The sequence below is a fragment of the Bombina bombina genome, chromosome 6 (assembly GCF_027579735.1).
Source record: "Bombina bombina isolate aBomBom1 chromosome 6, aBomBom1.pri, whole genome shotgun sequence".
Lineage (NCBI taxonomy): Eukaryota > Metazoa > Chordata > Amphibia > Anura > Bombinatoridae > Bombina > Bombina bombina.
The window spans coordinates 704,296,480-704,318,624 of NC_069504.1; the positions used below are offsets into that span (position 1 = coordinate 704,296,480).

The 22,145-nt window shown below is 39.2% G+C and overlaps 1 protein-coding gene across 1 annotated transcript in view; it reads left to right on the forward strand.

Moving 5' to 3' along the window:
• Positions 1-22,145, forward strand: part of MAST1 (microtubule associated serine/threonine kinase 1) — a 124,150-nt gene that overhangs the window by 71,685 nt on the left and 30,320 nt on the right. Inside the window, exons 20-21 of the mRNA XM_053719395.1 lie at positions 23-210; positions 563-742. Of these exons, the coding sequence (XP_053575370.1) occupies positions 23-210; positions 563-742 (368 nt within the window). The remainder of the gene's footprint in view (positions 1-22; positions 211-562; positions 743-22,145) is intronic.

A 22,145-nucleotide genomic window follows, 5' to 3' on the forward strand; every position in this document is an offset into this window, starting at 1 on the left:
TTATTTAATGTGTTTCCTGCAGGAAGCACTTCTCAGACACAGCTGAAGCTGACTCCAGTCCCCCATTGGCTGCTAGACGGCGTTTCTCTGCCTTGGTGGATACAGCTCGCTTTGTGGCTCCCTTGGAGGCTGAGATGGAATTCAGAATTAGGAGCAGTAGTGGATCACATATAGGACTGTGCAAAATCCCTCTGGGAGAGCTGGAGGCAGGTGCGTAATTATTCTTAGGACTCTCATCATATAATTAGTTTGATAAATAAATGGAATTACAAAGTAGAAATATATCATCAATATATCGTTATATATATTATTTCTTTTATCCCTCTGTCTGCCTTTCCTCTTTTTCTCTTCACCACAACTCTATACCTTTTTTCATGACCTCCACTTTTTCATTACCCTTTTTTTTATGCCATTTCTTCCCATGTGCTTCATATCTCATCTCCCCAACTTTTTGACTTCCTCTCTCTCTATCCCATCCTACTTCCCAATCTTGAATAATTTCCTCCTCTTCCTTTAACTATTCACCATTTTTAACATCCTATCCCACTCATTCATCTATTAGACAAATCCGCAGACTCCCATCCCCCCCAGGACTCTGACACCTCCCCTCGTGCCACAAATGACCTTGTTCTGCGCAGAGCGCGTCATCAACATCTTTCTGGGGACAGTGAACGAAGGAGGACAGGGGGGAAGGTCATCAAATCAGCATCCACCACAGCTCTTTCTGTCATGATACCAACAGGTATACTGACCATCATCACATATAGTAATATCCACTGCATACTACAGTAAAGGCTGATGCCTAACTCAATTCTCTTTATAGCACTATAAAATTTTCACTGTATTTTTTGGCCATATTTATATACAATGTAATTTCATAATATACACAATATAAACCTTTTAGTTGTAGTGCAATTTTACAGTATACCTTAATATAATCTAAAGAATGTGAAATGTTGTATAAACTTAAAGGGACACAATTACTGGTCAGACTTACAGAAAGCAGCGCACCTCCAGGTGCAATCAAGGCAAGCTGGAACCTCTCAGTCGCCCAGTAGACTGTACTCAGGTATAGATGGCGTCCGTACACCAACCACACAGTATAAGTCCAAAGGTTGATTCCAAAAACTCCAAAAATGAGGGCAGCAAGTGTATCAAAAAAGCATATATTTATTAAAAACAAAGCAACGCGTTTCTCAGCCCCTCTAAAGCTGTTTCCTCAGGCTAAACAATACAAATGTAACATTGATACACTTGCTATATACATTTAAAAAACATATAACTGGTTAATTGAAACACCCCTCCCTCTTCCCTAAACCCATTTGCTCCATATGCACCTGTTTGTAAACTCTTATATGTTAGCAGCAATACAGCTGGTAATCAGTATTGCTAATGGAGTTGTTTATGTTAGTGATGTTATTAATGATGTAATATGCTAACACCATTTATTACATTTATGAAGGTATAGCCTTAATTCCTAAGTACAATGAGTACTCGGAAGGTCCTATAAAAACCTCAGTCTTGTAGTATAAGAAATATTCGGCTAGATTTAGAGTTTTGTCGGTAACGACCCGCGTAGCTAACGCTGTTTTTTCCCCCCCCGCACCTTTTAAATACCGCTGGTATTTAGAGTTCACAGAAGGGCTGCGTTAGGCTCCAAAAAGGGAGCGTAGAGCATAATTTACTGCCACTGCAATTCTCAATACCAGCGGTGCTTACGGACGCGGACAGCTTAAAAAACGTGCTCGTGCACGATTCCCCCATAGGAAACAATGGGGCAGTTTGAGCTGAAAAAAAACCTAACACCTGCAAAAAAGCAGCGTTCAGCTCCTAACGCAGCCCCATTGTTTCCTATGGGGAAACACTTCCTAAGTCTGCACCAAACACCCTAACATGTACCCCGAGTCTAAACACCCCTAACCTTACACTTATTAACCCTAATCTGCCGCCCCCGCTATCGCTGACACCTGCATTATACAATTAACCCCTAATCTGCCGCTCCGTACACCGCCGCAACCTACGTTATCCCTATGAACCCCTTATCTGCTGCCCCTAACACCGCCGACCCCTATATTATATTTATCAACCTCTAATCTGCCGCCCCCAACGTTGCCTCCACCTACCTACAATTATTAACCCCTAATCTGCCGACCGGACCTCGCCGCTACTCTAATAAATGTATTAACCCCTAAAGCTAAGTCTAACCCTAACCCTAACACCCCCCTAAGTTAAATATAATTTAAATCTAACGAAATAAATTAACTCTTATTAAATAAATTATTCCTATTTAAAGCTAAATACTTACCTGTAAAATAAATCCTAATATAGCTACAATATAAATTATAATTATATTGTAGCTATTTTAGGATTAATATTTATTTTACAGGCAACTTTGTATTTATTTTAACCAGGTACAATAGCTATTAAATAGTTAATAACTATTTAATAGTTACCTAGTTAAAATAATTACAAAATTACCTGTAAAATAAATCCTAACCTAAGTTACAATTAAACCTAACACTACACTATCAATAAATTAATTAAATACAATACCTACAAATAAATACAATTAAATAAACTAACTAAAGTACAAAAAATAAAAAAGAACTAAGTTACAAAAAATAAAAAAATATTTACAAACATTAGAAAAATATTACAACAATTTTAAGCTAATTACACCTACTCTAAGCCCCCTAATAAAATAACAAAGCCCCCCAAAATAAAAAAATGCCCTACCCTATTCTAAAATAAAAATAGAAAAGCTCTTTTACCTTACCAGCCCTTAAAAGGGTCTTTTGCGGGGCATGCCCCAAAGAATTCAGCTCTTTTGCCTGGAAAAAAAAACATACAATACCCCCCAACATTACAACCCACCACCCACATACCCCTAATCTAACCCAAACCCCCCATAAATAAACCTAACACTAAGCCCCTGAAGATCTTCCTACCTTATCTTCACCGATCGGTCCAGGCTCCGATGTCTTGATCCAAGCCCAAGTGGGGGCTGAAGACGTCCATCCTCTGGCTGAAGTCTTGATCCAAGCCCAAGTGGGGGCTGAAGACGTCCATCCTCCGGCTGAAGTCTTGATCCAAGCGGCGGCTGAAGAAGTCCATCTTATCCGGGCAGAAGAGGAGATCCGGACCAGTAGACATCTTCATCCAATCGGCATCTTTATCTTCTTCCATCCGACGACGAGCAGCTCCATCTTCAAGACCTCCGGCGCGGATCCATCCTCTTCTTCCGACGACTAGACGACGAATGAAGGTTCCTTTAAGGGACGTCATCCAAGATGGCGTCCCTCGAATTCCGATTGGCTGATAGGATTCTATCAGCCAATCGGAATTAAGGTAGAAAAAATCTGATTGGCTGATTGAATCAGCCAATCAGATTCAAGTTCAATCCGATTGGCTGATTGGATCAGCCAATCAGATTGTGCTCGCATTCTATTGGCTGATCGGAACAGCCAATAGAATGCAAGCTCAATCTGATTGGCTGATTGGATCAGCCAATCGGATTGAACTTGAATCTGGTTGATTCCATCAGCCAATAAGAATTTTCCTACCTTAATTCCGATTGGCTGATAGAATCCTATCAGCCAATCGGAATTCGAGGGACGCCATCTTGGATGACGTCCCTTAAAGGAACCTTCATTCGTCGTCTAGTCGTCGGAAGAAGAGGATGGATCCGCGCCGGAGGTCTTGAAGATGGAGCCGCTCGTCGTCGGATGGAAGAAGATAGAAGATGCCGCTTGGATGAAGATGTCTACCAGTCCGGATCTCCTCTTCTGCCCGGATAGGATGAAGACTTCTGCCCGATGATGGACTTCTTCAGCCGCCGCTTGGATCAAGACTTCAGCCGGAGGATGGACATCTTCAGCCCCCGCTTGGGCTTGGATCAAGACTTCAGCCGGAGGATGGACGTCTTCAGCCCCCGCTTGGGCTTGGATCAAGACATCGGAGCCTGGACTGATCGGTGATACCCGGCGTGGTGAAGATAAGGTAGGAAGATCTTCAGGAGCTTAGTGTTAGGTTTATTTAAGGGGGGTTTGGGTTAGATTAGGGGTATGTGGGTGGTGGGTTGTAATGTTGGGGGGGGTATTGTATGTTTTTTTTCCAGGCAAAAGAGCTGAATTCTTTGGGGCATGCCCCGCAAAAGGCCCTTTTAAGGGCTGGTAAGGTAAAAGAGCTTTTCTATTTTTATTTTAGAATAGGGTAGGGCATTTTTTTATTTTGGGGGCTTTGTTATTTTATTAGGGGGCTTAGAGTAGGTGCAATTAGCTTAAAATTGTTGTAATATTTTTCTAATGTTTGTAAATATTTTTTTATTTTTTGTAACTTAGTTCTTTTTTATTTTTTGTACTTTAGTTTATTTAATTGTATTTATTTGTAGGTATTGTATTTCATTAATTTATTGATAGTGTAGTGTTAGGTTTAATTGTAGATAATTGTAGGTATTGTATTTAATTAATTTATTGATAGTGTAGTGTTAGGTTTAATTGTAACTTAGATTAGGATTTATTTTACAGGTAATTTTGTAATTATTTTAACTAGGTAACTATTAAATAGTTAACTATTTAATAGCTATTGTACCTGGTTAAAATAAATACAAAGTTCCCTGTAAAATAAATATTAATCCTAAAATAGCTACAATATAATTATAATTTATATTGTAGCCCATATAACCAATACTTAACTATGCTAGTGAGGGCCAATATGCTGGGCATAACCAAAAAATAAAAATAAAAGGGGGGCATGTATTTATTACTAAAAAATAATAATAATAGTTGTGCATAGAGAACAAAACCGTGGGGATACTGTGACACTAATATGAATTAGAAATGGAGGGAAGCTAATAGGTGGATAAAGTGAAACTAGACACAATAAGGACAAGAGCTGGACATGTCCTGGTATAGATAATGTGTGTTAGCAGGGCGTGTACCTATTTGAGGGGGATATAACGGGGTATAGGGTGCCCCTAAGAGAATAAGTCTATAAATAAAGGGGTAAAGTGATAATGTGTTCAATGTGTAAATCGCCTAATACTGAAGTGTTCTTGTTATTACCTAGTGGTATTTGGCCAATTTGTGACCCGCTGGTGGACTTGACAAATGTACCTTAGAGTCACATAAATGGCCAAATAAGTGAAATAGAAATGTGTGTAGAACTATATAGATAAAAATGTCCTTCTTCAAAGAAAGAACAAGATATAATAGAAATATAATTAAATAATATTAGTCAAGTGACACCAATACCAAAAAAGACACTAGGGAAATTACATAAGTGAATATGTGTATCTCAATAATATTACCTGAAAATGGGTTATACCACTCTATATAGAGTAGCGCCAGTATTAGTAGGAAAAGATTTCCTAGGTAGCAGGTGTATATATTTATTCTTTCCAAAATAGGAGAGGCTTTATACCAAAAGAGACCACTTATCCATGGAAAAAGTAGGTGGTCCAATATAAACATCTAGTATATGTCTAACTACAAATGTGATGCATGATGTTATCTTATGTGTATCTAACTAAAAATTGTAGGATATAATTGGTGAAAACATAATGAACCTCTGGTGTACCCAAAGTGACTAATATTAGAGATACACAGTATGATGGCCAATCTGCTGTCTCTAAGTATAATTCAATACAACAATTGCATATTTATAATGGTTTTAGATGGACGCTGCAATAAAATATTTGTACTGATTTTAGATGAACGCTGCCAAGTCGAGATTTTCATTCAGACCGTTGGGCTGAAGAGTCTGTAATTTCGTGATCCAATAGGATTCACGTCTCATCAGGGTCATAAATGCATTGGCTTGAGTTCTAAGAACATGTTCAATAGGCAATATTCTCATGGGATTCTTCAGTGTCCCATGGGCATTACGGCAGTGTCTTGAGACACTGTGACTCTTAGATTTGTTTTTAATGTTAGTAGAGTGTTCTGACAGATTGTCAATGTAACGGCCATAGAACACCAGGTTCGTCGCGAAACTGAATTCATATATATAAAGATTTTCAAATTGTCCCATAAATACATTTGCGAAACTCAGTGCGAACCTGGTGCCCATGGCCGTTCCTTTCATCTGTAAATAATATTTACCTTGGCAAAGAAAATAATTGTGTTGTAAAATAAACGTGATGAGTTGGATGATGAAATCACTCTGTGAGTCGGGCATGTACATATCTTGTTCTAGGTATGAACGAACAGCTTGAATCCCCAACTCGTGTTTGATATTAGAGTATATGGCTCCGACATCACAGGTGATCCACCAGCATTCATCATCCATTATTGTGGCTTGTAATTTAAGAAACAGGTCTGTTGAGTCCCTGATATAGGATGTCAAGGACACCACAAACTTCTGCAGAAAAAAAATCAATATATGCAGATCGGGAATCGGTTAAACTACCAATTCCTGCAATGATAGGATGTCCCACGGCTTGAGGGGGTCCTTGTGAATTTTAGGAAGGTGGTAATAAAATGCAGTGCTGGGGTACCTGGGAAAACAAAATTCCATTTCTTTCAAGGCCCGAAAATAGAATATCATATAGTTCTTGTTGGTATTTGAGAGTAGGGTCACCATACAAAGTGCTGTAGTACTCCTTATCATTAAGGATACGATTAGCTTCACTAATATAGTCCTGCAAATCTTGCAGAACTATCCCCCCCCTTATCCGCCTGCCTAATAGTGAGGTTAGATTTTCTCGTAAGTCCCATTATAGGGCTTTCCTTTCACCAGGACTCAAATTGTTCTAATATCTAAATTTTTAATTTTCTTAGATAATTTGGCCAGATCTTCTAACACTAGGTTAGAAAAAAATGTCAATATTATTAGTGTTGGATTTAGAAAATTTGGTTTTCAAATTAGTATGAATGAAGTCATCAAATAGGTCTTCCATTAATGTGTGTGGTTCATATGTGAAACAGCCCTCTCTCACTTGTGAACTCATATTGTTCATGACAAAAGATCTCAACAGATTATCTTTCATCTGCTTTTCCACAAAATATCTTTTCAGGGATAGCTTCCTCGTATAACTATTAATGTCTACGTAAAGTTCATAGACATTAAAGTGGTTGGATGGACAAAAAGAAAGTCCCCTACCTAGGACCCTAACCTCGTCATCAGTAAGGGGATGGTAGGATAGATTAAAAATGCCCTTCTTTAGTCTCTGCAATTTGTCCTTTTGGCGGGAGAGGGCTCGTCCTCTGCATCCCCGCTTCCTAGTTGCCCTTTGAACCTTGGAGGTAGTAATGGGCCTGAGGCAGATGGTGATGGAGACGTATTGTTGACAGGTTCAATATCATTATTAGTCAAGGCATGAAATCTGTTAGAATGTATGAAGGATTGTATAATTCTCTGATCAGTGTCAGAGAAGGGATTCATCAGAGGAGGAGGTCCCTGATTAATTGGGAAATGTGATGGCCCATTATGTTGGACCCTGTGATGCTGGTTAGCATAATTAAATAAATAAAATAATACTTGCATCTTATTGTGTAGGCAGAGGGGAACGCGTGCCTTTTACTTGCTTCATAGTGTCCTCTCTCTGCCGGTCATGTGACTTCTCATTGAATTTCACTCTCTTCAGTGTCAATCTACTATACGATCGTTTTAGAGACTTCTGGCAGCCAAATTGTGGTATTACAAATTCTAACAGTGACAGTGTATTTAAAAAATTTCTACAATTTGGGGAATTTTTTATTTAGTATTATGGACCAAGAATCTGTGTTTTTGACAAATGCTTGTTATGCCTACAGGTACAAATTGTTTTGCCTATACAATTCTGTGCTGAATGCTTAGCTAGAACACTTCAATTTAAAGATAAATTGTTGGCCTCTGAGCCCAATGTCTCTCAGGATGATGCTGTTCAGGCAATGCCAAATGTCCCAAGCCTCTATGGCGTCACATACAGTGCCCTGTAGTTCCTCTCAGCCTCCTGGAGGAGTTTATTTGCCTGCAGATTTTGCTGCACATGTATCTTCTGCTGTATCTGTGGCATTATCTGCTTTTACTATGCAGGGAAAACGCAAGTGGAAAATTAGACATTCAGATAGTAAGGTTTCTGTTCCACCTACTGCTACGCAGGTTGCCCTCCCTCATAAGTCTGATGAGGAGGATATGCCAGTAGCCTCTGAGAGTGAAATCTCAGATTCGGACAGTATTATTCCTTCATCTGATACTGAAGAAGTAAACTTCAGATTTAAGCTTGAACACCTTTTTGTACTGTTAAAGGAGGTATTGGCTACTTTGGACGACTCCAATACTTCTGTCGTTGTCAACCCTAAGAAGTCTAGTAAACTTAATAAATACTATGATGTTCCTTCCTCTGTGGAAGTTTTTCCTGTCCCAGACTGTGTGATGGAGATGATTTCACAGGAATGGGAGAAGCCAGGGATTCCTTTCTCCCCATCTCCTGTATTTTTAAAAGATGTTTCCTGTTGCTGAATCCATTAAAGATTCTTGGAGAAGGGGCTATTTCTACTCTAGCTAAGAGAACTACAATCCCTATAGAGGATAGCTGCTCCTTTAAGGATCACATGGACAAAAAGCTGGAAGCTTATTTGAAGAAGAAGTATGTTCATCAAGGTCTTCAATGGCAACCTGCAGTTTGTATTGCCACAGTAGCAAGCGCGGCATCTTAATGGTGCGACGTCTTGTCTAAATTAATTTTAGTAGAGACCCCGTTGGAGGAGATACAATATAGGATTAAGGCTATCAAACTAGCCAATTCCTTTATTTCTGATGCTAACATGCAAGTTATTAGACTGGGAGCCAAGATGTCTGGCTTCACTGGCCTAGCCCACAGGGCATTGTGGCTAAAATCTTGGTCAGCTGATGTTATCTGTAACTCCAAGCTTCTGGCACTTCCTTTCAAGGGTAAGACCTTGTTCAGGCCTGGTCTGGCAGAAATAACTTCTGATATTACGGTTGGAAAAGGGTCTTTTCTACAGCTAGACAAGAAGAACAGACTCAAAGGACGTCTAAGTAATTTTAATTCCTTTCGTAACTTCAAAGGTCAAAAGTCTTCCTCTCCCTCTTCCAAGCAGGAGCAGTCCAAGTCTTCTTGGAAGCCCAATCAGTCTTGGAATAAGGGGAAGCAATCAAAGAAACCCTCAGTTGAGTCTAAGTCAGCATGAAGGGTCGGCCCCTGGTCCGGGTTCAGATCAAGTGGGGGGCAGACTTTCCCTGTTTTGTCAAGCGTGGAGACGAGATGTCCCAGATCCTTGGGCTGTGGACATAGTATCTCAGGGTTACAAAATAGAATTCAAAACTTTTCCTCCCAGGGGCAGATTCCACCTCTCAAGATTATCTGCAGACCAGGTAAAAAGAGGGGCATTCTTAAACTGCTTCAGGACCTTTCCTCCCTGGGAGTGATTGTTCCAGTACAGTAAGGGAACAGGGTCTAGGATTCTATTCAAATCTGTTCATGGTTCCCAAAAAAGAGGGAACTTTTCGACCCATTTTAGACGTAAAGTGTCTCTACAAGTTTCTCAGGGTACCGTCCTTCAAAATGGAAACTTTTCATTCCATTCTTCCTTTGGTCCAAGAGGGTCAGTTCATGACGACCATAGAACTGAAGGACGCGTATCTTCATGTTCCCATCCACAGGGATCATCAAAACTTCCTGAGATTCACCTTTCTAGACAAACACTTTCAGTTTGTGGCTCTTCGGTTTAGCCTTGCCACAGCTCCTAGAATTTCTCAAAGGTTCTGGGAGCTCTCTTGGCAGTGATCATGTCTCAGGGAATTGCAGTGGCGCCATACCTGTACGACATATTGGTTCAGGCGCCATATTTTCAACAAGCAAACTCTCATACAGAGATCTTGTTGTCTTTTCTACATTCCCACGGTTGGAAAGTGAATCTGGAAAAGAGTTCCCTTGTTCCAGCTACAAGGGTGGTTTTCTTTGGGACCATAATGGATTCCCTATCTATGAAAAAAATGGAGGTCAGAAAATCCAAAATTCTCTCCTCTTGCCTCTCTCTTCAGTCTACCATTCGCCCATCAGTAGCTCAATGTATGGAGGTAATTGGTCTGAATGTCACTTCCATGGACATCATTCCCTTTGCTCGATTCCATTTGAGAGCTCTGCAATTATGGATGCTCAGACAATGGAACGGAGACCATTCGGATCTGTCTGAGGATAGATCTAGACCAGTCAACAAGAGACTCTCTCGTGGTGGCTTTCTCAGGACCATCTGTCTCAGGGCACATGCTTCCGGAGACCTTCCTGAGTGATTGTGACAACGGACGCCAGCCTGCTAGGACTCGTTAAAGGCACAGGGAATATGGACTCGGGAGGAGTCTGCTCTTCCCATAAACATCTTGGAGTTGAGAGTGATTTACAATGCTCTGATGGCTTGGCCTCAATTGTCCTTAGCCCGGTTTATCAGGTTTCAGTTGGACAACATCACCTCAGTCGCTTACATCAACCACCAGAGAGGAACTCGGATTTCTTTAGCCATGAAGGAGGTGGCACGCAGAAGCTCACAATTGTTGTCTATCTTCCATCCACATTCCTGGAGTGGACAAAAGGGAAGCGTATTTCCTGAGCAGACAGACATTTCATCCCGGGGAGTGGGCTCTCCATCCAGAGGTGTTATCCAGGTTAACCCTCAAATGGGGGGTGCCGGAGTTGTATCTGATGGCGTCTCGGTACAACGCCAATCTTCCAGGGTATGGTTCAAGGTCAATAGATCCTCAGGCCACTCTGATAGATGCTCTGGCGGTTCCTTGGGATTTCTGTCTAGCATACCTGTTTCCTCTGTTTTTGCTCGTTCCACAAGTTATTGCTCGTATCAAACAAGAGAGAGAATCAGTAATTCTAATAGCTCCTGCATGTTCTCGCAGGATCTGGAATTCAGACTTAGTCAAGATGTCTTCTCAGCCGCGTTGGAGGTTGTCTCTGAGGAAGGACTTCTAACTCAGGGTCCATTCCTCCATCCAAATCTCGTTTCTCTGAAGCTGACTGCTTGGAGATTGAACATTTAGTTCTGTCTAAGCGTGGATTTCCTGAGTTGGTCATTGGGACCATGATCCAGGCTCGCAAGCCTGTTACTCGAAAAATTTACCATACGATATGGCGTAAATACCTTTTATTGGTGTGAATCTAAGGGCTACTCTTGGAGTAGGGTCAGGATTCCTAGAATTTTGTCTTTTATCCAGGAAGGTCTGGAGAATGGGTTGTCAGTCAGTTCTCTGAAAGGTCAAATTTCTGCATTATCTATTTTGTTACACAAGCGTTTGGCGGATGTGCCAGATGTTCAATCTTTTTGTCAGGCCCTGGTCAGTATAAGGCCTGTGTTTAAACCTGTTGCTCCTCCTTGGAACTTTAATCTTGTTCATAAGGTTTTGCAGCAGGCTCCGTTTGAGCCAATGCATTTCATAGATATTAAGTTGCTATCTTGGAAGGTTTTGTTTCTTATTGCTATCTCTTCTGCTCGGAGAGTTTAGGAACTCTCGGCTTTGCAGTGTGATTCGCCTTACCTTATCTTTCATGCGGATAAGGCTGTTCTTCGTACTAAATTGCTTTTTTTTCCTAAAGTGGTTTCGGATAGAAATATTAATCAGGAAATTGTTGTTCCTTCTCTTTGTCTCAATCCTTCTTCTCATAAAGAACGTCCATTGCACAACTTGGATGTTGTGTGTGCTCTAAAATTCTACCTACAGGCGATTTTTGCCAGTCTTCTGCCCTGTTTGTTTGTTTCTCAGGAAAGTGTAAGGATCAGAAGGCTACTTCTACCCTCTGGTTGAGAAGTATGATTCGTTTTGCTTATGAGACTGCTGGACAGCAGCCTCCTGAGAGAATTACAACTCATTCCACTAGGGCTGTCTCCTCTTCTTGGGCTTTCAAAGATGAAGCTTCTGTGGAACAGCTTTGCAAGGCTGCAACTTGGTCCTCTCTGCATACTTTTTCCAAATGTTCCAAATTTGATACTTTTGCCTTGGCTGAGGCCTCTTTTGGGAGAAAGTTTCTTCAAGCGTTGGTGCCTTCTGTTTAGGTCTGCCTGTCTTGTTCTCCCTCCCTATTCATTCTGTGTCCTCTAACTTGGGTATTGGTTCCCACTAGTAATTGAATGACATTGTGGACTCTCCATATCTTAGAAAAGAAAACAAAATTTTGGCTTAACTGATAAATTTCTTTCTTTCCGGATATGGGGAGTCCACGACCCCACCCTTTATTATTTTTGACTAAAACTCAGGCACCTCTACACCTTTGTGTTATTCTGTTTCCATTTCCCTTTGGTCGAATGACTGGGAATTATAGGTAGGGGAGTGACACTTAAAAGCTTTGCTGTGGTGCTCTTTGCCTCCTCCTGCTGGCCAGGAGTGATATTCCCACTAGTAATTGAATGACGTTTTGGACTCTCCATATCCGGAAAGAAAGAAATTTATCAGGTAAGCATACATTTTGTTTTCACGATTCTAATACAGCATACAATTTTAAACAACTTTCTATTTTACTTCTATTATCAAATGTTCTTTGTTTTCTTGTTATCTGTTGTTGAAAAGCAGCAATGTAAGTTCACAAGTGTGAATGTGTCTGCAGTACTATATGGCAGCAGTTTTGCGATGCTATGCTGTAGCAAGAGCACTAGATGGCAGTACTATTTCCTGTCATGTAGTACTTCAGACATGTGCACGCTACCTATCGTGATATCTCCTAAACAACAAAAAACACAAAGAACAAAGCAAATTTAATAGTAGAAGTAAATTGGAAACTTTTTTAAAATTGTATGCTCTGTTTGAATCATGAAAGGAAAACTTTGAGTTTTATATCCCTTTAATGCTATTCCCAGAAATCCAAGAGTGCTATGACAAAAAGATGTTTCTTTTTATGTTGATGATCTATCTCATGTACACAACTTCACTTACAAAAACTATTATGCTAATATGATTATAATCATGACTCAAGTAGTAGAACATGCATTTAGAATGAGTTATTTAGTCTACAGATACCAGGTAATAAAGGGATTATCAATCTTTTTAAACAATAATAATTCTGGAGTAGACTGTCCATTTAAGTACGGAAAATGCATACTGCTGGGCTGCTTTGGAACTAAAGGTTCTAACTAAACTTACTGCTACTACTAAATAAAAGGAAGGAAAGAGCCATACTGAGTGTAAATTCATCCTAACTCAAGGCAAAATATCACTGTTGTTGCAAGAATTTGTAACAGGAATGGTACATATTGACAAACATTATCACAACAATCTGTGACTTGTGAGCAATGTAGATCCAAGACTGAAGGGCAACCAGGGCTAAAAGTATATTATCAACCACAAAAAACAGAAGTATATATAAAAGTGTAAACTAATCACAAAAAACAAAAATGTGAAAATAAATGTGATAGCGGATGTCAAAAAAGACAACAAAGTATAATACAATTTTCAATAAAAGATCCAAAGATCTATAATATATTCAAAATATAAAGGATATGTCCAGTGAGTGATGTGATCAAATCCGATGATCTTGAAAAAATCCTCAAAGTGAAAAAGAGAAAACAATATATAGTGTAACTCTGATGTACCCAATGGTAAAGAGAATGTGTTTAGACGGTATCCTACTCACATGAGATGGAGCTATAGTAAGCACATTCACTGCGCACACCTGCTTTTATACTGGCAGGCAAACAGTCTCCCAAGGGCTTCAAGAAGAACAATTTATTAAAGTATACATATAAAATACAATAAAACATCCAATACACCAACACACATATACAAGATCAGAGTCCTTTCTAGGATCAGTCAATATTAACTGCGAGTGATTTACCCCTAATGCAGATAGATGCGGATACAGGGCAGAGTTCACCCCACTCTCGATCTCCGCTTCCACTACCTGCAGGGTCTACACTCCTTTTCTGATGTAGTTGGATATAAATCGATGAGTCCCTAGAGGGAGATAAAATCCTTCCATTCTAGACCTTCTAATATATTCAATAAACTGATAGTATCTTTTAAATATGCCCTAGTTTGGCTAACATATGGTTGTAATAATTGATCTAAATACAGAGACTAATTACTTGTTAGGGAATCTACACCTGAGACAATTGGGCATCCCGGTGGATTAATGGGATCTTTATGGATTTTTGGTAATACATAAAAATGAGGGGTTTTGGGAAATTTTTTATTCAGAAAATTGTATTCATTTTTATTTAAAATATTCTTATATCAACCTTCTAGTAAATATGATCCTAATCTGTGTTTGAATTTGTTAACCGGATTAGAGGATAATTTAATGTCTGAGGTCGTTAAATTGTCTATAACATTCTTTTACATAATCCACTTTGTCTAATATTACAGCCCCCCTTTATCTGCAAGCTTAATTATGATGTTATTGTTTTCTTTTAGTTGTTGTAATGCTGTTTGTTCTTTAGCAGTTACATTTGACCCATAATTAGTTTTTAGACTTTGGAGATCTCTATGAGCCAATTCTAAAAAACTATCCATGGGGGCTGATCTATACTGAGTTGGATTAAAATGGGATTTATTCTTTACCTCTACATGTTTATAAATGTTAGTTACTGGCTCATTGGATCTCAAAATGGGATTTATGGCAAAGTGTTTTTTTTTTGCAAAGATTTCTAATACATTTTTGTATACCAATATAGGTGCCAAATTTGTTCATACGATAGCTAGGGGCAAAATTTAAACCTCTATTAAGAACAGAAGCTTGATCTATTGTTATGTTTGCAGAGGACAAATTGAATATGCCTTTAGTTTCACTATTTGTTTAAAGACACTTAAAACTGCCTCACTAGAGGAGCTAATGAAAGAAAATGAAAAGTACATTTTAAAAGAAATTAAATACCATCTAGAAATTGTGACATTAGAAAAGTTTCTTAAAGAACAAATCACCCCTAGAGGTTTTAGAATACTTAAGAACCCTTCATTTGGACAAAATAATCTTGTTTTCCAGACTAAATGGAACCACATTTTAGAAGAATGTACTAAAAAGTTGATACATCTCATTATCAATGAAAGAAAGAAAACTTTAGATAAAAAAAGTGAGGAAATCAATAAAATGTGGTGAATAATTTTTTTAGGGATTTATCTAAAAGGATAGAAGAGAATTTAGATAACGTCAAATCAGAAATCAAAGTTATTAAAAAAAAGAAATATGCCAGAGATCTGGAAGGCTATAGGGAAAGAAAAGAAAGAAACTATCGCAGCCAACATTATAATAGGACAAACACTAGGGTAATTCAACCACAACAAAATACTGCTACACACCAATATTCCAACTATTCAAGAATTCATAAAACACACAATAATAGACATCCTCATGACTCCTATGGAAATAATGCGAATATTAATCAATCACGACAGTCCAGATATCAGGTTCAACATCATGAGGAATATTATAATAATAATGATGAATGGATAAAACCTAAAAGCCATTCAGAACACTTAGAATAGAACCAAATGTAGAAGTGGAAACTAGCAATAGATACAACAGTCTAGAGACTTTTGACTCTGAGGAAGCGGAGGTTTTTTTAGAGGCAAGAAAGAGAAGGTACCAACGAAAAGAGTCAGATTTATTCAGCAAAAGAAGAAGGAACACAGAAAGGCACATCTATTAAGAAATAATAAAAAAGTAACAAATACTGAAACTAAAGGCATATTCAGTTTGTCCTCTGCAAACATAACAACAGATCAAACTTCTGTTTTTAATAGAGGTTTAAATTTTGCCCCTAGCTATCGTATGAACAAATTTGGCACCTATATTGGTATACAAAAATGTATTAGAAACCTTTGCATAAAAAATACTTTGCCATAAATCCCATTTTAAGATCCAATGAGCCAGTAACTAACATTTATAAATATGTAGAGGTAAACAATAAATCCCATTTTAATCCAACTCAGTATAGATCAGCCCCCATGGATACTTTTTTAGAATTGACTCATAGAGATCTGCAAAGTCTAAAAACTAATTATGGGTCAAATGTAACTGCTAAAGAACAAACAGTATTACAACAACTAAAAGAAAACGATGATATCATAATTAAGCCTGCAGATAAAGGGGTGTAATATTAGACAAAGTGAATTATGTAAAAATAATGTTATAAACAATTTAACGACCCCCAGACTTACATTAAATTATCCTCTAATCCGGTTAACAAATTCAAACACAGATTAGGATCATATTTACTAGAAGGTTTAAATAAGAATATTTTAAATGAAAATGAATACAATTTTCTGAATATTTTTTCCCCCAAAACCCCTAATTTTTATGTATTACCAAAATTCCATAAAGATCCCATTAATCCACTGGGACGCCCAATTGTCTCAGGTGTAGATTCCCTAACAAGTAATTAGTCTCTGTATTTAGATCAATTATTACAACCATATGTTAGCCAAACTAGGGCATATTTAAAAGATACTATCAGTTTATTGAATATATTAGAAAGTCTAGAATGGAAGGATTTTATCTCCCTCTAGGGACTCATCCATGTATATCCAACTATATCAGAAAAGGAGTGTAAATCCTGCAGGTACTGGAAGCGGAGATCGAGAGTGGGGTGAACGCTGCCCTGTAGCCACATCTATCCGCACTAGGGGTAAATCACTCGCAGTTAATATTTACTGATCCTAGAAAGGACTCTGATCACGCATATGTATGTTGGTGTATTGGGTGTTTTATTGTATTTTATATGTATATTTTAATAAATTGTTCTTCTTGAAGCCCTTGAGAGACTGTTTGCCTGCCAGTATAAAAGCAGGTGTGCGCAGTGAATGTGCTTACTATAGCTCCATCGCATGTGAGTAGGATACCGTCTAAACACATTCTCTTTACCATTGGGTACATCACAGAGTTACACTATATATAGTTTTCTCTTTTTTCACTTTGAGGATTTTTTCAAGATCATCGGATTTGATCACATCACTCCCTGGACATATCCTTTATATTTTGAATATATTATAGATCTTTGGATCTTTTATTAAAAATTGTATTATAATTTGTTGTCTTTTTTGACATCCGCTATCACATTTATTTTCATATTAACAACAACGGTGGTCTTTAAAATATATCTATAATGTATTTTTATTGTTTTAGATGGGATTAATATGCACTAAAAAACACTGCAGTTATTATGATACAGTGTAGTAAATGTTAATGCATTCCACCCATTTAATTTTTCTTTAAGCATCCCAAAAACAACTTTAATTTAATTTGCTTATTTTAGTGGCAATGAAGGTTTAATTACATTTCAACTTTAGGGGGATGCTGCAAAAATCTATACCCTAAGTACTTCATAGGCAAAAAATCTATCATGTTGGGCGAATCAATACTTACCAGGGTGGTCATTACTACCAGCTGAAAGAAAACACTAATATTTATTACACTCATGTGGTACACTGCCACCAGCTTTGCAACAGAATAACTTTGTTAAGCGTGCAGTGTATTTTTACTGCAGCTAAGCATTCTGGATAATATTGATATGAAGGTCACACTATAGCACCTTGTTGGCTGTGATCTCTGTCTAATCAATGGCACTAAGCCCTGTAGTATGCATTTTTAATAACAGGCACCATTTAAAGGGACATGAAACCCCACATTTTTCTTTCATGATTTAGGTAGAACATACAATTTTCCAGTTTACTTTTATTTGCTTAATTATCTTGGTATCAGTTGTTAAAGGAGTAGCAATGCACTACTGATTTCTAACTGAACACATGGGTGAGCCAATGACAATCAGTATATATATGCAGCCACCAATCAGTAGCTAGAACCTAGGTTCTTTGATGATCCTGAGCTTATACTAGATAAGACTTTCAACAAAGGATAACAAAGGAAGAAAGCAAATTAAATAATAGAAGTAAATTGGAAAGTTGTTTACAATTGTATGCTCTGTCTAAAGACTGAATGTCTAATTATGACTTTACTGTCCCTTTTAAAGTTTTACCATACATTTTAAAGCAATATTTAGTTAACAGTGTCTCCTTCTTCAGGAGGGCCCTGCTATTGAGTGGGCAGATTAAACTTACTTTATTAAGGTTATACAAATATTACAATGAGTTAAGACTGAACTGTTTAGACTGTAAACAACAAATTAGTTGGAAACAACTAATCTCTAGCTTTTGTTTGGTTCATGTTGGTAGATATTAGTACATTCAATTTCTTTTACAAATGATTCTATATTGCAATCACGGTGGTCAGTGTATATTTCTCTTGCAAGATGTATCGAGTCCACGGATTCATCCTTACTTGTGGGATATTCTCCTTCCTAACAGGAAGTGGCAAAGAGAGCACCCACAGCAGAGCTGTCTATATAGCTCCTCCCTTAGCTCCACCCCCAGTCATTCTCTTTGCCTACTCTAAGTACTTGGAAGGGTAAAGTGAGTGTGCTGACAAAAATGTTGGTTTTTATTTTCTCAAGCAAAAGTTTGTTATTTTAAATGGTACCGGTGTGTACTATTCACTCTTTGGCAGAAAAGGGATGAAGATTTCTGCAAGGATTATGATGATCTTAGCACTTTGTAACTAAGATCCACTATGGTTCCCACAGAGACTGAGGAGTACAGGAAAGCTTCAGTTGGGGGAACGTTTTGCATGCTAAGCTGCATTGAGGTATGTTCAGTCAATTTTTTTCTAGACAGACTGTGATAATTCTAGAAAAGGCTGACAATATCCCCATGAGGGAAGGGTAAGCTGTATTCAGACACTTAATAGAGAATCCCAGCTTGCATAAAGGGCTCATTGGTTACTGGTGACACTTATGGGAAAAACGTTTTTTTATTGAAATCTTAATGTTTTTTAGGGGACTTTAAGGGGACTTTGTGGCTTATTTAAGTGTTATTAACCCACATGGCTAGTTTAGAAACACTTTGGTGTGTTTCTTTTAGGCCCAACTAACATCGAGTGAGGTGGGAGGGGCCTATTTTCGCGCCTCAGTTGCGCAGTTTCGTTTACTCTGAAGACATCCAGCTGCTTCTCCAGAGGGTTCTGCTGTGTTTGAGGGCCTAAAAGAAGTTTTTTCCCCACAAATCTTTCCTAAAGGGCAGGTAGGCACCACAGCAGAACTGTGGCAAGGTGCTGAACGTTTTTATGCCGGTTTTTGACGTTTTGTCAATCCGGTTTTTACATTAAGGGGTTAATCGTTTATTTGGCTGGCTGTGTAATCTTACTAAGGCTTTGTGATTCTACTGTAAAAATTTTGTTAAGTTTACTGCTTTGTTACACTGTTTTGCAGAGTTTGTGCATCTCTTTTATCTCTTAAAGGCACAGTACCGTTTTTTTCTAAGTATTATTTACTTTGAATAAAGTGTTTTCCAAGCTTGCTTGTTTCACTACTAGCCTGTTTAACATGTCTGACGCCAACGAAAATCCTTGTTCAATATGTTTAGAAGCCATTGTGGAACCCCCTCTTAGAATGTGTCCCACTTGCACTGATATGTCTATAAATTATAAAGAGCATATTATAGCACTTAAAAATATAGCAATAGATGATTCTCAGACAGAAGCAATTGAGGGTTTGCCATCTAGCTCTCCCCAAGTGTCACAACCAGTAACGCCCACACAAGTGACGCCAAGTACCTCTAGTGCGTCGACTTCATTTACTTTACAAGACATAGCCACAGTTATGAATACATCCCTCACAGCGGTTTTATCTAAACTGCCTGGTTTACAAGGAAAGCGTGACAGCTCTGGGTTAAGAACAACTGCTGAGCCTTCTGACGCTTTAGTAGCCGTATCCGATATACCCTCACAATGTTCTGAAGTAGGGGTAAGGGATTTGCTATCTGAGGGAGAGATTTCTGATTCAGGAAAGACGCTCCCTCAGACAGATTCTGATATGACGGCCTTTAAATTTAAGCTTGAACACCTCCGCTTGTTGCTCAGGGAGGTATTAGCGACTCTGGATGATTGTGACCCTATAGTGGTCCCAGAGAAATTGTGTAAAATGGACAAATCTTTAGAGGTTCCTGTTTACACTGATGTTTTTCCAGTCCCTAAGAGGATTGTGAATATTGTTACTAAGGAGTGGGATAGACCAGGTATTCTGTTCGCTCCTCCTCCTGTTTTTAAGAAAATGTTTCCCATATCTGACACCATGCGGGACTCGTGGCAGACAGTTCCTAAGGTAGAGGGAGCTGTTTCTACTCTCGCTAAGCGTACAACTATACCTATCGAAGACAGTTGTGCTTTCAAAGATCCTATGGATAAAAAATTATAGGGTCTCCTAAAGAAATTTTTTGTTCATCAGGGTTTTCTTCTCCAACCTATTGCGTGTATTGTTCCTGTAACTACTGCAGCTGCTTTCTGGTTCGAGGCTCTAGAAGAGGCTCTTCAGATGGAGACTCCATTAGAGGATATTATGGATAGAATTAAGGCCTTTAAGTTGGATAATTCTTTCATTACAGATGCCGCTTTCCAACTGGCTAAATTAGCGGCAAAGAATTCAGGTTTTGCCATTTTAGCACGCAGGAAGTTATGGCTTAAGTCCTGGTCTGCTGATGTGTCATCAAAATCTAAACTTTTGAACATCCCTTTCAAAGGAAAGACCCTATTTGGGCCTGAACTGAAAGAGATTATTTCAGACATCACTGGACGGAAAGGCCACACCCTCCCTCAGGATAAAAAAATTAAATGAGGAGCAAACAAAATAATTTTCGTTCCTTTCGGAACTTCAAGGGTGGTCCCGCTTCAGCTTCCCCTGCTGCAAAGCAAGAGGGGAATATTTCCCTATCCAAGTCAGTCTGGAGACCTAACCAGACTTGGAACAAGGGTAAACAGGCCAAGAAGCCTGCTGCTGCTTCCAAGAAAGCATGAAGGGGTAGCCCCCGATCCGGGACCGGATCTAGTAGGGGACAGACTCTCTTCGCTCAGGCTTGGGCAAGAGATGTTCACGATTCCTGGGCGTTAGACATTTTGTCCCAGGGATATCATCTGGACTTCAAAGACTCCCTACCAAGGGGGAGATTTCACGTTTCTCAATTGTCTGCAAACCAGACGAAGAGAGAGGCGTTCTTACACTGTGTAGAAGACCTACATACCATGTGAGTGATCCGCCCAGTTCCAAAAGCGGAACAAGGGCTAGGTTTTTACTCAAACCTGTTTGTGGTTCCCAAAAAAGAGGGAACTTTCAGACCAATCTTGGATCTCAAAATTCTAAACAAATACAGAGGTCATCATCAATTCCTCAGATTCGCCTTTCTGGACAGGCATTACCAGTTTGTGGCCCTTCCCTTCGGGTTGGCCATGGCTCCCAGGATTATCACAAAGCTGCTAGGGTCCCTTTTGGCGGTTCTAAGACCGCGGGTCATAGTATTGGCGCCTTATCTAGACGACATCTTAATTCAGGCGTCGACTTTCCAGTTAGCCTAGTCTCACACGGACATTGGGTTAGCTTTTCTGAGATCTCACGGGTGGAAGTTGAACATAAAAAAGACTTCTCTCCTCCCTCTCACAAGAGTTTCCTTCCTAGGGACTCTGATAGATTCGGTAGAAATGAAAATATTTCTGACGAAGGTCAGAAAATCAAAACTCTTAACCACTTGCCGAGCTCTTCATTCCATTCCTTGGCCATCAATGGCTCAGTGTATGGAGGTAATCGGACTCATGGTAGCAGCAATGGACATAGTTCCTTTTGCCCGCCTACACCTCAGACCACTGCAACTGTGCATGCTCAAACAGTGGAATGGGGATTATGCAGATTTATCTCTGCAAATACATCTGGATCAGGAGACCAGAGATTCTCTTCTCTGGTGGTTGTCTCAGGACCACCTGGCTCAGGGAATGGGTTTCCGCAGGCCAGAGTGGATAATTGTAACGACAGATGCCAGCCTGCTAGGCTGGGGTGCAGTCTGGAACTCCATGAAAGCACAGGAACATTCTAGAACTGAGAGCGATATTCAATGCGCTTCAGGCGTGGCCTCAGCTAGCTGTGGCCAAATTCATCAGATTTCAGTTGGACAACATCACGACTGTGGCTTATGTCAATCACCAAGGAGGAACACGGAGTCGTCTAGCGATGATGGAAGTATCTAAAATAATCCGATGGGCGGAGACTCACTCTTGCCATCTTTCAGCAATCCATATCCCAGGGGTAGAGAACTGGAGGCGGATTTCCTAAGTCGTCAGACTTTTCATCCGGGGGAGTGGGAGCTCCATCCGGAAGTATTTGCCCAGCTGCTTCAGCTAT